The sequence below is a fragment of the Rhea americana genome, unplaced genomic scaffold (assembly GCF_003343005.1).
Source record: "Rhea americana isolate MKP2758 unplaced genomic scaffold, rheAme1 scaffold_303, whole genome shotgun sequence".
NCBI lineage: Eukaryota > Metazoa > Chordata > Aves > Rheiformes > Rheidae > Rhea > Rhea americana.
The window spans coordinates 504,399-522,520 of NW_028186428.1; the positions used below are offsets into that span (position 1 = coordinate 504,399).

At 38.0% G+C, this 18,122-nt stretch overlaps 1 protein-coding gene across 4 annotated transcripts in view; it reads right to left on the minus strand.

Annotated features, from left to right (window-relative positions):
- The window catches only part of CFAP20DC (CFAP20 domain containing), a 90,880-nt gene extending 73,115 nt beyond the window's left edge, over window positions 1-17,765 (minus strand). For 2 of the 4 annotated variants that reach the window (XM_085309802.1, XM_085309805.1), the window contains exons 1-5: window positions 14,837-15,151; window positions 10,787-10,874; window positions 8,387-8,476; window positions 7,773-7,866; window positions 3,572-3,644 (exon numbers count right to left, since the gene is read on the minus strand). In XM_085309802.1, coding sequence (XP_085165928.1) covers window positions 3,572-3,644; window positions 7,773-7,866; window positions 8,387-8,476; window positions 10,787-10,807 — 278 coding nt within the window. In that variant the 5' untranslated portion in view covers window positions 10,808-10,874; window positions 14,837-15,151. Of the gene's footprint in view, window positions 1-3,571; window positions 3,645-7,772; window positions 7,867-8,386; window positions 8,477-10,786; window positions 10,875-14,836; window positions 15,152-17,713 lie in introns of those variants that run through there. The other 2 variants (XM_085309803.1, XM_085309804.1) reach the window with 2 other exon arrangements.
- Between the last annotated feature and the right edge of the window lie 357 nt (window positions 17,766-18,122).

Consider the following 18,122-nt stretch of genomic DNA (forward strand, 5'->3'; position numbering starts at 1 on the left):
CTGAAAGATCCATCTAGTAAAACATTACACAAGAAACCATCTTGGCACATCAAACCCCAGGAAGCATTAGGACAATCAATATTCTGTTCACAGACAAGTAAGAAATTCCTTTAAAAAAATCTGAAATATAAAGAATTGAATAACACTTATAACTAACATGTCTAAGCAATATGAAGCAAGAACAACTTGCCTTCATTATTTACTAGGTCATCTATCCTGTTCTGAAAGGACAGAATACATGTCTATTTTGCAAGTCTTGAAGAAAATTATAGCTACATCAATATATGAGAGTTGATTTCTAATAAAAAATTCATTACTGAAAACTAGTGATAGAAAGGAAAAAAGTAAAGAGAAAAATGTGGAGAAGAGATTCTTAATAAGGGTCTAGCTGGATGGTAAGAAATACTTAAAATAACCAAAGCCAATACAAAACCACAGACAATCTGAAGGTTCCTGAACCTGGCACTAACCCTCTGCCATCTGTCTACAGAATGCCTACGCAAAGCAAATCTGTGTACATGGTTTCTGTTTACTATGTCATACATCTTGTTTGTTGAGTCCCTTTTGCTATAGACTTCTGGAAATAACACAGCAATTAAAACTATAGGAGCAGAAAGTGTAACCAGAATTACACTCAGAAAATTTATCAAAGACCAGAAGAGTTGGTGTGATTTAATACACAAGAGCGTCTTTGTTTTGCAGAAAAAAAATTAGTACATTGAAAATCAGTTATGTTAGAGATTCTTTAATACCGGGGGGGGGGGGAGATAAGAAGTAAGAAGAACTACCTTGAAAGAAGCCGTAACAGCAAAATAGATAATGGCTGTGGTAAGAAAAGAAATTAAAGACAAAAGGAAAATAAAATATAACTGCCAGAAGTTGCTTGAAAACCTGCATTTTTACTCAACAGTTACCAACTATCTTGTCTACAGTTTAAATTAATCAAATGTTAATATTTTCTACACTAAGATCTTAATGCATACAGTCAAAGCTGTCTTTAGAACAAGTATCTGGAACTCTTATCTTCTCTTTCAAGTTTCTCTCAAGCCAGTAAAAATATTCTCTAGTTAAGATCTATGCTAAGTAAGTTAATTCATCCTTTTGCAATTTTCTCAATTTTCGGTTTCTAAAATCCTGCTAGAACTGAAGCACACTGCAAGAGGAAGGTAGACTATTACCATGTGATACAGCTTACAAAGACCCACTACCTCACAAATCACGAAGGCTAAAAATACCTGCATAGGCTATTATACATGCACTGAGGAACACTAAGTCCTGGCAAGTGCCAATTCTAGAACCATTAAAAGATGTTTCCAGAAAGGTTTAAACAGAAATTTTCAATCCTTTAGCAGCTTTTGTAAGTTTTTTGAAAAGGAAAATGTGTTCCTACCTCTCTTTGGACTTTTACAAATACTAATCCCTATCATAATCACTTTTATGGTAAAGTACTTCGTATTAGCTGCACAATGCACTACTTATCTAAGAACATCATTTTGCAACTGAGATACCAACACCCTAAAAACCAATAAATAAGCCCTAAATAAGTCTCTTCTATTAAAAAAAAAATCTTGGCAGCAATCAAAAATATCAGACTAAATGTTAGAAATTATTAGAAAGGAACAGACAAATGAAAGAATACAAAATGTGCTATTCTGTAAACCCATATAGCTTTCTTATGTCTTACATATAGTGTGCAGTTCAGGTCTTCTTATCTCAAGGACATCAAGGACTGGAACAACTTCTACGCAAGGAATTGCGTAGCAAGAAATCTTCAGCCTAGACAGAAATGACTTTGGCAGCAAAGGGAGATACGATAGTCGTCTACAAATCTCATTTCTTAAAAAAAAAAAAAAAGCATGGTGGATAGACATGCTTCGTAACCACCTCATCCAATACAAGGGCTAGAAGCTATGAAATGAAGCTAGTAGAAACCTCAGCCAAAACAAACAGAATAACCCATCTTTTCATACGATAGGTAGGGGCACAGCAGACCTTTCTAGAGCATAGTGCAGAAGAAAAAGTTTACAAAGCTCCAAGCSAACACTGAACAAATCCTTGAAACCGAAACAAACAACTCCCCCCMAAAAAATGCACAAAAGGTTTGAGGAATCCACTGAGCTAGAAAGAGCCAGAAAGTAGGAGACTACTAAGGATAGGTATCATGTATGTTTGTTCTTCTCTTACTCTTCTTTAGGTACCTGCTGATGACCACTTTTCCTACCAGACTGTCCTTCTCTGGCCTACTGCTAGCTTAATCCTAACCTTAAAGTTCTCCTGGGGAGAGAAATGCTAAAGTGAATGAAAAACAAGAATAAAACCAAGTGATTCTGGAGGACAATAAATGAAAGAGGGGAAAGGGCATAAGGATCACATAATCAAAAATGCACAAACAGAAAACAGAAAAAAGATACTGAGCAGAGCACCTGTAACAGCATCACAACCTGGAGCTATTCTAGGAGCCAGTGGTTGCTTACTAGTGATGTTCTGTCTGAAGATACGAAAAGATCAGGAAATAGTAACATACCCCATACAGTTGCTGGTATCTACCCAATGGCCACTGTTGGGGACAATATACTGGGGTACATTGATCACTAGTCTGAATCAGTATGGCTGTYTTCTTTTCCTTTTTTATACATATAATTATAATATAATATATAATTACACATTCTCTACTATGGCATAGCTGGAATGATACATGACTGCATATCATTTTGCCCTTTTTGACTTAAATCTATAMAAGTTGTTTCCCGTTACTGCAGATGCAAGAGACCTAAGACAATCAAGAAAAGCTCGCAGCTATATAAGTACTGATGAATGCAAAGTTATACATAAGACAAAAATACAATTTAGTGCTTGCACTTACTGAGTTTAATTGTGTATCACTCAACCCATCTTTTCTGGTAGGGCTTTTAATGGGATCATATTTCTTTTGTTAGTCCAAATCTTAGGTGTTCTATTGGTTACAAAGCAGACTCAGTTTTGCTGGTTATATAAACAGGTGGGGCCAGTAGGGAAGAATGGTGTCCAACAAAGACAGACAAATTGTCCAAGCTTAGAAGTATACTAAATCATTCCACACTCAACTAATGAAAAAAGTCTGGTTTTACCGTATCTCTCTTTCCTTACAGCACGGAAAGAATTACACCAATTAAATATTTCAGAATATTCTAGCTTTTTAGCTTTAGGCTTTTTTGATTTTCTTTTTGAAGTAATTAAAACATATATTTCTTTATTACCTGAACCAAAGGACCCTGAAATATTTATTTATAAATTTCTTATTTTCAAGACACCCTCATGAACCAATACCTTCAAATACCTCTGTTTGATAAATTCATATCCCATTTTTTATAGATTTCTCACCATCTTCATTCATAATTTTTAGAATTTGTTTTGTCTTCAGAGAAATGTCAATATTTAAAACATTCAAGAAATAATGATCTCATTAGCTTAATTTCCTCATATTGACTTGGTAAGTCACTATGCTTTAATGTAAAATCTGCCACTATAATTAATGGCTGCAATCCAGCATCTACTTTACATTAAATATGCAAGCAAATTTTACACATCTTACAGTAACTCAGTGGAGAAGTCTTGTCCCAATGGCACAAAAATCTGAAGTGTCAGAAACTGCTGGATCAGTCCGACTGAAAATAGAGAAAAAAAATTAAGTATGTGCTGTGTGTGTGCAGATGCACACTTCACCATCAAGCATATTAATGATGCACAGCTATAATGCTGCAATACTACTTCCTACGGTTCACACAACATATGAAAGTGAAAAGAAAAACTTCGAAGAAAACCAATTCAAACTGTAGTAAGAATATTGTTACAAAAGTCTCATATGTGGCTGAAGTGGAAATATCATGGAAATAAACAGAACCTATTTTTTTCACTTGCAATTCTTCAGTGTGTTCCAAAAGCATGTGAATAGCAATTATCACATCAAGAATTACAAAACAAACTAATATTTTCATATCGAGGTTATCTTAAAAGCACATGAAACTTGCTCTCACTTTTGTAACAATGTACACCTCATTAAACAAGAAACTCATTGATATAAATGCAGTCCAGATTGTAACAACAGTGGTCAATGGAGGCTTCCGATACTTAGAACAAATGGAATGTAGCTTAACTGAGGGAACAACACAGGAAACCTTTTACAATTCAGGTAGCTCCCTATTAAGGAAAAACAGTACAAGACTGTCTGAACTGAACTTTACGGGTTTTTTTTTTTTTTAGTGACTGGTTCAGTAAGGAAATGAGCTGCTCTTTAGTGACTGAACAGGACTCAAGAGCAACGTTATCTCCTCTTCTAAGGATACAAATTCAGATCTTCCTTCTTTTGTGGGTAAAATGACACTCTAACAAGATTTTGAATTATATTTGTATACATGCTGCCTTTCCTTTTGGAAGAGTGTTCAGAACTACAGTACAGCTGGCAGATTGTACACAAGACATAACTAAAATATTTGAGGCATGTACACCTGAAGAGAGAAGGAGACAAAGAGACAGAGGCAAAGGGAACAGTAATGGACGGAAGTATGACTATAGTGTTGCAGCACTGGCTAGAGTTCATTTAAAACCAATCTATTCCTAGCAGTGATAATCCACAACACTAATTCTCAATTCTCATTTTAGGCTGTAATAGTTAATTTAGTATTGATAATAAACAAATCGAAGTTGGGTTTCTCAGGAAGATACATTAATCTATTATTTATAATACTGAAGACTAAATTTCTTTTACAAAAATCAGATAAATCTTTAAGACTTTAGTGTATGACCAGACTTTACAATATCTAATTTATTATTTTTTAGGTATGCTTGAGAAAAAAGTTAAATTAATTTGTATTTACAAGACCCTGTATAGAAAGTATATAAGAAGATTCTTCTCTTTCAGTCAATTAAAATCATCATTCCCCCCCCCCCCCCCCCCCAAGCAGTTACATGCAAACCAGCCTGGTTCATTACTATCAGCCTTATAAAAGCACAACCTTCTGCAGTGGAATTTAAGGAATAAGTTATGATGATAGTTGTATGCCCTGTGGATGGTTCAGACACCAACTCTCTCCTTAAAAACATATTTTAAAGGAGAGTCAACAGCAACGGAAACTACCCCCTACCTAAGAGTATAATGAAAGACCTCCCGTCTCCAGACTTACCTATAGCAAATATATGTACTGGAGTTTGTTTACAAATGGTTCTCCTCTTGTGAGCATAATAGTACACTAATTTCTAAAATAAGTAAAAATGAACTCGTATGATATCCAGTCTATCCATATCCAACTAATACTTTGGACTCTGAAACACCATTGAAAACTTTCAACATTAGGACCTGATGCAAAAGCTGAAACACTGTTCAAGGAGATTGAAAAGGGGTCTCTGGACATTAAGAACAATTTTAAAATCATAGAATCGGTAAGACTGGAAGGGACCTCTGGAGATCACCTAGTCCAACCTCCCTGCTCAGCAGGATCACCTACAGCATGTTAGACAGGGTTGCATCCAGGCAGGCCTTGAATATCTCCAGAGAAGGAGACTCCACAACCTCTCTGGGCAACCTCTTCCAGTGCTGTGTCACTCTCACAGGGAAGAAATTCCCCCTCACGTTCAGGCGGAACTTCCTGTGCTTCAATKTCTGCCCATTGCCTCTTGTCCTGTCACATTGCCTCTTGTCCTGTCACATGGGACAACTGAAAAGAGTTTGTCCCAGTCCCCCGACATCCTCCCTTCAGATACTTATACACCATTGATCAGATCCCCCCTCAGTCTTCTCTTCCCCAGGCTAAAGAGGCCCAGCTCTCGCAGGCGTTCCTCAGAGGGCAGATGTTCCAGCCCTCTGATCATCTTCACAGCCCTACGCTGGACTCTCTCCAGTAGCTTCACGTCTCTCATGTACTCATGTCTCCCAGAACTGGACACAGTACTCAAGACAAGGCCTCCCCAGGGCTGAGTAGAGGTGCAGGATCACCTCCCTCCACCTACTGGCAACACTCTTCCTAATGCACCCAGGAAACCATTGGCCTTCCTGGCCAGGGGAGCACATTGCTGGCTCATGGTCAACTTGTCATCCACCAGCACTCCCAGGTCCTTCTCTGCAGAGCTGCTCTCCAGAAGGTCAGCTTGTATTGGTGCCTAGGGTTACTTTTCCCTAAGTGCAGGACTCTGCACTTGCCCTTGTTGAACCTCATGAGGTTCCTCTCTGCCCAGCTCCCCAGCCTGTCCAGGTCTCTCTGAATGGCAGCACAGCCCTCAGGTGTGTCAGCCACTCCTCCCAGCTTGGTACCATCAGCAAACTTGCTGAGGAGGCACTCTGTCCCCTCATCCAGGTATGGATGGAACCCAGTACTGAGCCCTGGCGGATGCCACCAACCACAGGCCTCCAACTAGACTCCACGCCACTGACGACAACTCTGCGCTCTGCCTTTCAGCCAATTCTCAATCCACCCCACTGTCCACTCACCTAACCCACACTTCCTCAGCTTATCTAGGAGGATGTTACGGGAGACAGTGTCAAAAGCCTTGCTGAAGTCAAGGTACACAACGTCCACTGCTCTCCCCTCATCTACCCAGCCAGTCACACCATCATAGAAGGCCATCAGACTGGTTAAGCAGGATTTCCCCTTGGTGAATCCATGCTGGCTACTCCTGATCACCTTCTTTTCCTCCATATGTTTCATGGGATACTGAGTCCATTGATCTCCAGTTTTGAGATCCACCTCTAGCAGCAACTTCTTATGACTACAGAGGATTTGAATGATGACGTCTTTGATAGCATGGGTATGTCTTTTCCTGTATGGTCAAAGATCTTGCAAAGAACTTATGTAACAGGAATTCCTAAGGATTCATAAATACAGAGAATGTGTATACCTGTACCATAAACCTGACAAGTAGTAGTTATTACTACTAATTATCAGCTTTTCAAATTAAAGATTAGTGATATTTTATAACCCATAGAAGAAATAMATTGGAGAGATTACTGACTGCATAAACAAATCACAAATACTACTTTTATGAAGTACTATTTTTTAGTATTTAGATCATCAATTATTTTAGCACACAAAGAGAGTACAAAGCTAAAAAATTCACACACAATCACTTTGCAAGGCAGACACAATTTGACATAAAGAGTTGAAAGGCAAATACAGTGGGAAAAAAAAAGACAAATTCCTTAACACAATCTTTTATGTCCCTAAAACTTATCTACTTTTTCCAACTACAACAGTTATTCTGCCTATAAACTTTGCCTTTTGTTTGTCCTTAGACCATCATGGCTGTGACACCACTAAAACCCCCCAAAATGGCTCTAAACAGCCATATTAAAAACAACAACAAAAAACTATAAGCTTAAAAACTCTCCATAATGTAGGCAAATCTCATTATTTTAAAAAGTAAAATGATAAAGGGGAYACAAACCTATTCAAAATGCTTTGATGCCAACAAAATTATTGACTTTATTTAGTGCTGAATATGGTTGGAAGTTATTTGCCAGAAGTTAGTCTGTAGTAGGATGAGGTACAGAACTGAACATTGCAAAATTAGGATCATATATACCAAAAACCAACCAAGGATCTTCCCTGAAGCACTTGCTTTAATAAGGCATTCCTATACCTTTACTTATTTGTAGTAATTGATTCACAAAAAAAGTTAATGAAAAAATACTTTGCTAACTGTAAATTAAGCCCTAAGTAAGGWAGAATAAGATCAGTTTTACATTCTGTTTCAAGACTTTTAATAATCAGGACATCAGATACGTGTATTTCTTTGATACTTACGAGGTTGTCTAGCTTCCTTTGGTAGCTGCATTTTGTTAATTTGACTGCTTCCTTCAAGTACAAAAACAAAGCCTTTTACCTCCTTATCATACTCCTACAAAAGAAATAACAAATATAAACATCATGAAATAATTCCTCTCCCCACAAACAGCTATGCCACTAACATCCAAAGCTACTTCTTTTTTAAACACAGCAGTAAAATTTGGCATATGGTAACCTGCATTGAAAATGTGATAGTAGTTTATAGATGATAGTAATAACATAATCTGTAAAAACTTGTCCCTTACTTGTATATTTATGAGCAAACAATGCTGATGAAYGTAATTCATGATCCAATGGGCCTGACTCAATTCATTAGTGATTGGACAACAAAATTAGTTTTAGCTTTGATGCCCTCTAAATATTTAAGTTATAGAATCACACTGCAACCACACTAGTTTGCAAGCAGGCATAAAGTACTAATTTAAGTGGTCATTTAGTCTGTAATAATGACAGAACTGCAAATGACAACTCTAGAGTCAGGTCAAAACCCTCACTACCTTCTAATTTGAAGCTTCATTCACATTTTCCTTTGTTTCATATTCTGAGTTTTAGAAGTTTCCTATAAGACTTACTTTCCATATAGCTGATGGATTGCCAAAAATCTTCCACTTTGCACCAGGGTTCTTGCCTTGAGCACTGAATATTTCCACAAATGCGCCACCCTGTGATAAAATGGTTTAAGGATGCATCATGCAGCCAAATGTTCAGAATCACCACTGATCAAGCTGAGAACATTAGAACAATCCCTCCTCACATCAACCTGCACTAATCAGTATTATTGATCAGTAGCACCTTAATAGTAGCTTCTAGACTTATAATATAGCAATCCATATAGTCAATACTTGACTTTACTAGAGGATCAGAGTATAAAGCTGAAGCGGTATACACAGAATATTTTTAATTATTTTATTTATAAGGTCTTTAAAAAGCAAAATTATTGTAAAAATACCAAAAGTACCTAGTAGATCAGTAATTTATGTTTAGAAATGTTTTATTTCTATATGTCAGCAGATAAAGTGAGTTTTTAAAACATACTAAATGATCAAACTAAAACTTGTGGCAGATTTGGTATTAAGGTCTGGTTTCCTAAGGCAGTTAAGTTTACACAATCAAACTGTCTCTGTCTACATGTGAGTATGTCAAAGACATTTCCCCATAACTTTTGACTAGTTACCAAATTTCCATCAGCTCTGATAGGAAGCTTCACAAAATTTGTAAAAATCTTATTTTTTAGGTGCTGACTTAAGCAGCCAGGTAGAAGAGAGATCCTACCAGTACCCCCACAACAAGAGAAAGGTTGTACTCATGCTGCAGCCCGTATTACACATTAGATTATTAATACTGGAAAGAGACATTATGAATGCCCCAGCCAAGTGAAAACTCCTTACACAGAGTGCACACTCTATTAGACATCAAAGAATCTAACTACAARCTGTCTTAGAAAGTCAGGCTTTATCAAATCTGCTGCTTAGGGAATTATTTATTTCAATATTTTTCACATTCGATATCACAAAAAATGCTTTCTAATTTACTTAGGCTATAGCTTGATAAGTATTTTTTCAGCAGCACAGTTGACTCAGATAGTACAATTCTCCCTTTTAATTCACTGTTGCATACACTCCCCATTCCTGTTTACACTCAGCTGCCTAAATAATTGTACAGAATTTGGAGTGAGCAGGAAGGGCTAGCACTAGCACTCTTGCCAACAAAATAAATGCTCTTCAAATCATGCTTTCAGATAACATCACTTTGCACCTTTTCTGAATTAAGTATTTCCCCCTGCCTATACACACCTGACAGCTTTCTGTCACATGGCTAACCCAAATGGCTCCATTTACCAGGCTCCCAGGAAAGTCAAACTGGCATTCCATGAAGAACATTGGTAAAATATTTTTATTTCATAAAAAAGATTTAGAAAAAGCAATATACTGTCAAATTAAAAGCTACCTGACATATTTTAAGGACTATACCATCAAGCTCTTACAAGATTACAAAGTATTCCTAACTACTAAACCGGTAGCTCTTTGTAGCAATACCTGACAAACAAATGGAAAATTATCTCCTATACTTGCAAATGCATTTTGTTAAGGCTGCAAGCCTTGAGTAGGCCCTGGCTTGAGGTTAAACTAACTGAACAGGACACAGACACCTACTGGGCATGACATGAGAAACTACTGAACATAAACACCAATATGAGAAACTGACAAAAGTCACCAATAGTGCCCTGAAGAATGGCTGGATCTCACGAATGGTTCAGGAGTTACGCACAGAATGGCCAAACTCCACAGATGATTGCTGTGATTATCTGGGACCTTTAGGGGGAATATAACCCTGTAAGGTCAACAGCACCTGATTAACCACTATCACTAATATCATCACTCATGACTGAGTATGTCTACGTAGCAATATTAAAAATACCAATTTTGGTTACAGATGCAGCATCAACTGGACCAGTGGGGAAAAAAGTAATTAAGGGTAGGCTGCTTTTTGGGGGAGAAGACCAGCATGGGGAAAGGAAAAGAAAAAAGGGTGGCAGAGAACAAAGAAGAAAAAAAAAGGAATAGGAAAAGGGATAATAAGGTATGCAAATGAAGTGACTGATGCTGTCCGGGGTACCTAATAGGCAATCCTCTGCTACACCGGGAGAATAAGCCAAGCCTGTTCAGAACATACACTAAGAGTCAGGGCTGCTTCTACGCCTGGGCAGGGAGTGGGTGAGGTGCTTTCCCCRGCCCACAAGTGAACAGACAGACAGTCAAACAAACAAAACCACACACATTGGTACCACCACGTCAGTGACCTTTCCATGCCTGACAGCATCAGCAGCTACCCACTGTTTCATATGAAACTACTGAATAATTAAACATTACAGAACTTTTCCGTATCAGGATTATTCACCCCCTAGAATAAGCTACTTTAACTGAGTTCTCTCAAAGGTGAAATGAAAGTGCAAAAAGCCATATCTGTTTTACCTGATACTGATTTTTGAACATTTTTCCAGCTTCCACAGGGAAAAAATAATTTCTGCTTCTCAGTCAGTAATGACATCTATAGACTATACTGCAAATAAACAAACAAACAAAAAAACCCCAAAATTTTATATAGGACTTGACAGCAAAATCCTACAATGAAACTTTAATCCTCTTTTAAAAGATAAGAATACTATTATGGAACACACTTCATGAGATCAGAATATATATCCACTGTATCAGAGGGCTACTACAATGGAATTAAGTTCAAAAATGGATAAATATTGATGCATAGCTTCTTTTGAAGAACAGTTTAGCTGCAGAACTGATCTCTCAGCAGAAAGTCACAGAAAGTTTTAAATACTATAAAATGATACATGACTGCCAACAAACTACAGATTTAGTAACAATACACAAAACTTGACAATTTATACATTTGAAGGATTACAGCATTGTTGTTTTAAGAAGTATATCACCATCATTTAAGAAAATACAGTAACTTCTGTTGATGCTTAACCATACTCTCTTTTAATCAGGAAGAATTACTTAAGGTCTTGAATTTGTCTGTAAATGAAATACAAATGGTAAAAGGCATTCAGATATTAGGCATTTATTACATATCCTTGTCAAAAATACTAGTTTTAATCTTTTAATTATGAAGAAAATGAAATTTAGAAACCTTATTTGTAATGAGCCTATCATAAACTGTGATTACTACTTTGATCATATTGTTTTAATGCTGCCACCACAATTCTAACACAGAAGTTGCATTATTCTGTATTTTCTACCATTTTCTATGCAAAACTTTTCACATAAAATACAAACTTGTTTGGTTATTGTAACTGTTTTCTAAAAATGACTATATTGACCTAACAACCATGTTGAACTTTTTAATACTAGGAGTTAGATATCAGAAGTCTGAAAGCACTGTATTATTTCTTCCTTCTGTATATATTCATTTTTTGTACATAACAGTCTTTCATACTTTTTTTGTCTGCAGCCTCATCTTTGCTATTATTTAGGTCTTTACGGAATCCAGAACTACCCTAAATTCCACGGTTCATTACTTATTGAGAAGTAATGGTATCGTGGAACTACTCTTGGAATGACCTACTGTTTTGATTCACTTTGCCAAAGCTTAATGTGCTCCAATGGTACATGTTTATAATTAATATATTACTGTCTCTCACAAGGTCAGGCACCTGTACTTCTAGGACTAAGGATTTCATCACCCCCCAGTTTTTATTTGTTATTACTTTTAAGTGAAGAAGGTGAGAAGGAAGAAGTTGTCATTTGCTTGGAACAAAGCCCTTCCATAGGCTTTTGCTTTAGAGATTGGTTCCAGATCTGTTAAGCTCTTGGCTTCCAGCACAACCCCCTATATTGTGAAGTTCTGTCATGCCTTACTACATCTCGAGTGAAAACATCATGTCTACATAAATATGAAGGATTTTGGTATGAGAATTTCACTGTGCTGAAAGTATGAAGTCTTGAGACAGAAAAGAGCGGTTCCTCTCTTTGAACTACTACTATTTTTCTGGTCAGTATTCTTCTACTGACTACAAGCATAATATGTATTTTGGAACAAACATTTAGCGTGAATTACATAGAGGCCAAGTTTCATCTTCACTACCATACTGCCTTTCAGGATGAAAAGGCTAAAGCAACTGAGCAACATGGATAGTTACAGTATCTGCAAACACTGCTGTAATCAGAATTATACTGCTTAGAAGACATGAGAAGTAATATTTCACTCTATTCACTATTTTCTCATGAAGTGTATCTGGCTTTCATAGCAGTCAGTCCACTAACAGCATGTCACACAAGTTTTGAAGGAAAATGCAAACAGCTCTCCATACAGTTCAAGGTGAGTGGAAGCCATGTTGATCAACTTCGGTTCAATACAGTGCTAATATACCTYGCCTCTTAGAAGTGCTTTGGCTTGACATCATGCTAATTTATCTCCATATTGTGATGTTTCGAGATGGTTTTCAGTTGGTTGGCTTGAAGTACAGAAAGAGCGTATGTGCACTGGTAAAATACCATACAGTCACACAAAATATCTTGTCTGTATCACACAMGACCCTCTTGTTAGTAAATAATTTTTTAACTGGAGAAGGCATGTGTCTGAACTGAAAAGGTCTCGTCCAAGTGACGAACTTAACAAAAGGAAGCCTATGAGCAAGTACTTAAAGACTGTCATAATGGTTATTCAGAAAGGGTAGAAATATGCACGCAGAGATAACATTTAGGAACTGTGCRATAGTAACAACAGCAACAAACTGTGGGGTGATGAACACTTATGAAGGACTAGATACCTCATATCATTGCTAAAAATCTTTTACTTTCAAATCATCAGTTAAAATTCACTCTATGATCAGGCTTAAARTTTGACTCCAACACAGTTGTTTTTTAAACTGAAAAACACATGAGTAAGTTAAGTTGTTTAGTAATTTGCAGAACTTATTTTATACACATTCAGAAAACTCAGGATTCTCATAGTTATGGATTAAATAATGAGATTGTTTCTTCCAATTTCAGTGAAAACTGAAAAAGATCCAAAGTTTGTAGGCATTACGTGCTTGCAGGATGACTCATTCATACTATAAAAGCTTATTACTGTAAACATGTCAATGAAATGACAGCTTGTCTTTCATAAAGGCAAAAAATATTGCAAGTTATACTGTAATATATTTTGTTCGCATATTGCTTACTTGTAATTTCCCAACTTCTGTTAAGTTACTACAAACAAAGACTTGAGTGCCTTTGATATTAGGGTTAGTAGATGCTAGAGGCCCTGAACGACATATATTGCAGTGTAGTGGCATATAGCATAACTACTGTGACAATATTAAGAGATACTTTCAGTATGCATTAAATATCATAGTCTTTGGATATAGTAACATATGCTTAAAAAACAGAAGAGGGAATGGCCTGGAAAATTGCTATTTGCAATAKCACTCCCTTTTCATTTACTTCCTCCTGTCCTCTCTGAAAATTCTAAAAATCAAGAGTGCTTAAAATTCAGAGCGAATACTTCAGGAAACAAAAAAACAAAAAAACCCCACCAAATAAACAAAAAAAAAAATCAAACAAACAAAAAAAAATCAACAGCACCTTGAAATATAAGTCCTCTACTTTTTAAAATATTTTTCAAATAAGCAGATACTTTATGACATCTTTATAGAATGCTGTAAAGTAGCAGTTCTCTCCTTTTTCATTCAGAGATCAAACTTATTTTTAATGCCCTAAACCATGTTGTACTTTAGAGCAGTATGTCTGCCTAACTGGAAATTTAGGTTTAAAGTGTCAGTCAATTACAAACCATCAAGTGTAGTTTATGAAGTTAAGTGACAAAAGTTATATTTATCTGTGGAAACATAGATTCCTATCAGGATTTACCTTGTGAAGTTCTTGATTTGCATCCTGACTTTTGATCATTAGTTTCACAACGTTTCCCACACAGAAAATGAAGTAATAGCAGTGGTCCAAAGGGCCCTACCATTCTCACAAACCACTTAGGACCCTGAAAAAAAAATCTCCATCCTACGACATCTTCTCTCACRTATCTCACCCCCCACCCCAACTAGAATATTTCACATTGAGATATGGCATATTTCAATGGTATCTTGTGTGCACATCCCCAAAATTCTAACAACTGGGCCCTAATAAGTTACAAGCAAAAGAGTATTTTACATACAGTGAATATAAGCAGAACTTCAGGCTTCTTTAAATTACTTATTAACTTACTTAATGCTGAGCCCCCAGGAAGGGAGGGATGGACAGACTCACGTAGTCCTGAAAGCTCAAATACAGGCAAGCAGTTCCCTTGCCTTAAAAGGGGTTAAGAACCAGTACAAAGTACATTTTCCTGATCAACTTCCCAGCATTAAAGACGTGTATTTAAGATATCCTATTCCAGAGATGGATGAGTGAAACAAAATAAAATGAATCTGCACCAACTACTAATTTGTGTTGAAAAATGACACAAATACACTATTTTTGGCAGGGAACGTAGGCTTAGACCCAAGACTGTTAATACATATAACTCACCATCATGGGCCCGAAGCCAGTGTTGATTTATGGTAGGCTGGGATACACCAGAGAAGGCAGTTCATCACTGATGAAGGGTTTTAGTATCTTCTAGACAAATGAATTCCACATATTGAATATTTAAAGCTGGGTTTGTAACACTGCTATATATTTTCTCAAAATACAAGTTAACATAATAAATGGACAGAAAAACCATTAATAAACTACACCAAGACAACTGGCGTTCCTATGCCAAAAGCAGCAACAGTAGCCTTTACGTACAGCTCGCCTGAGCTGAGAAGAAAATAAATGATTAACACCAAGCGTTTCACTTGTAGGAAGAGTCAAGCATACAGCGCTTTAAGGCAGGCTCCGTGATTTCCTCAGCGGCGGCAGCGGCGGGGGGCTGCCCTCAGACGCATTTCCCTGCGCCCCGCCGGCAAGGCCGCTTCCCCCCGCCCCGCGCCGCCCGCTCCCGACCCCGGGGCTGGCCCGGTCGCCGCGGCCCACCGCGGGGCTCCCCTCCGGCACGTCCCCGCCGCTCGCCACGGCACGCCAGGAGCGCTCAGCCCGGGAAGCCGCCGCCACCGGGTCTCCCGTGGATGAGAGCGGCTAGGGACGAGGCCTCACCTGCGGAGGGGGCGGGCCTGGGCGAGGCGACGGGGGGGGTGCGGGGGGAGGGAATGGAAACGGGGCACCTTTAAAATGGCGGCGCGCGGCGCGCTGAGGGGTTGATAATGGCGGGTAGCCGTTACCCGCGCGTAACCGCGCCCTTGGCCCCACACCCCAGGCGCCGCTGTCGGTAGCTGCTGCCCGCYGTGGTGAGGCGAGGCCCAGCCCGGCCTCCCCCGCTCGGCTGGAAGCACCCACCGAGCCTGGAGGGGCTTGGATGCCCCCACAGTGCATTTGCCCTCTACTCTTTAAGGCTTCCACTCGTGAAGTGTTTCTTRAGAAGGGTGTAGGAAGCTACGAGTCGGACAGGCCACAGCAAAGTCACTGGATTTTAAGGGACTAGGATGGACCTGCAGATGTGGCATTTTTCTCTTAAGAAGAGAAAATGAGAAGAACAGCCCCCTTAGTTTAACATYGCTGTTGCGTTTAAGTGAGCATCTCTTGATGGCTGCAAAAACTTGTGAAGCAGTGAGAAGAAGGTCATGGTTAACAAATTTGCTCCAAGTTCTTAGAATAAGATTTTAAGTCAGAGATCTTTTAAGTGACTGCTCTTTTGATCACAGCATTTTTCTCCTGAAACTCTGTAGTCTTTTCACAGAAAAATAATTGAATATTTTTTTTCATTCTTGAAATATGTTTTAACACTTCTCCAAAGAACAATTATTAAGAACTCTGTAACCCATCACAGCGTGATGAAATGTGAGTTGAAAGTGCTGCAGCATCAGTGGGGCTTGCGGTGTCCCGGCCCACCTTCGCCCTGTTCATCTTTTCTTTGCTTCTGAAAGGTACTGTTGGATTTTGCTAAGGAAGGGAATGAGTTAAATCAATTGTAAGAGTTATATAGCTTTCTCGTTGTACCTTGGAATTTCTGAAGAAATTGCATYCAGTGTAGTTTTATCATACACTGGATTACACTGATTAGAGTTCTTGGGTACTGAAGATAAGGAAAAAATAATACTAAAACTGAGCTACAGGTTATTAAATAAAAACAGCTAATAGCAAAGGACAAAAGAGAGATGATGATAGGAAGAGAAAGGTTAAACTGTTGGGGAGTTCTGTAGACAACAGAAACTATATGGTTTATGTAGTTTAACCTGAAAAGATCTTGAAATTCGTTTCACATAACTCTCTATAAAAAGCCTGAATCTTTGTGACAGGAATTATGCTAAGGCCTGAGAAGCTAAGAAATTCCATTTAGAAACTGAGGTTCAGGCCGAAAATCCCGAAGTTACAAAGGTACGTGAAGCAGCGAACTGTGAGTATTACATGGGGAAGCAGCTACCTGCCTGCTCAGGGCAAAACTGGTCYGCACAAGTCCCTTTTGGTAGCTGCCACAGAAAACAGTAAGTTTTAAGAAGTACTATGAGGCAAAAATATTTACCTAGTTTCTTACAGTTTGTACAGGAAAAGCACATATCATTTATTTTAATGAGTAGGACTTGAAAATGCCAGGTAATGAATGTAAAATAAGCAAGTAACTCTGTGTAATTAAATTCATCCCCCTCTATGGCATGGGCCTATTGTACTTCCAAGGTCTGACTTTACTGAAATTTTGTGTTGAGTTCTTTTGGGCTGTATCTTTAGCCTGGTTGTTGTTAATACCTGAGCTGGGTTATAATTACTAAATACGTATTTATATATTTTTTATATATATATTTTTTATATATATATATATATATATATGTGTATATATATACACACACACACACTAAATACGTTTAATAAAGCCCTGGAAAGGTGTGATGAGTGTTCAGCAAATGCTTGGCTATTAATTGAGGGAAAATTGTGAGCATTCATATCCCTTTACCTTCTAGTACAGCCCTACTATACTCTAAACCTAAACCTATACTGTCTACAATGTTTTTCAGTGACAAAAAAAAATCGTATATCTTGCAATAAGAAATTAGGACATACAGACCTGCCTTCCTTTGCATGTATACCGTAAGCACAAGATGTGGTTAGGTCTCCTGTCTTTTAAATTAAAATACAGTCATGTTAGTAACATCATGCTGAGAACTGAATTGATTTAATTTGGAAGAGTATTCAATGTGCAGTAGATATTTGATGTGTGATATTAAAAGCAGCCATTTTTAAAGGACCCCCACTGACATAGCCTGTCTTTATATCCATAAGAATATTACTGTAATTTCCCTCATCCATTCCTGACTTTGCCTTATTGCATAGCATCACTCACATGCAGAGCAGCCTGCCAGGTGGCTTCCTTACCCTCTTGTGTARAGCTCCATTTCAGCTCTAATGACCATTTGCCACTCTGTTCTGTATTCTATTGTTCTGAATTGTTTTGGCTTGTGTCTTTTTAGACTGTCAGTTCATCTAGTTTGGAATCTCTCGTTCCTGTAGGTCGTATTGTATTCTATAAAATGCGGTGCATCTTTTGGGAGCAATACAAATAATAAATACTAATTAAACTAAGAAGACACCCTGTTATCTAATGATGTTTTCTGTAGCTCCTCTTGCCGTTCCTGATTTACAGGAAGGGGAGACGGGGTGTGCCACTGCTGCCTACTTAGCCTTCTCCTGGTAACAGCTGCCATGGAGCTGAGGCATATTTGCCCCAGTGCCAGGCCTATCTTCATTTCCCTTGAGCATTCCTCCTCAACTGTGACCTTTCAAT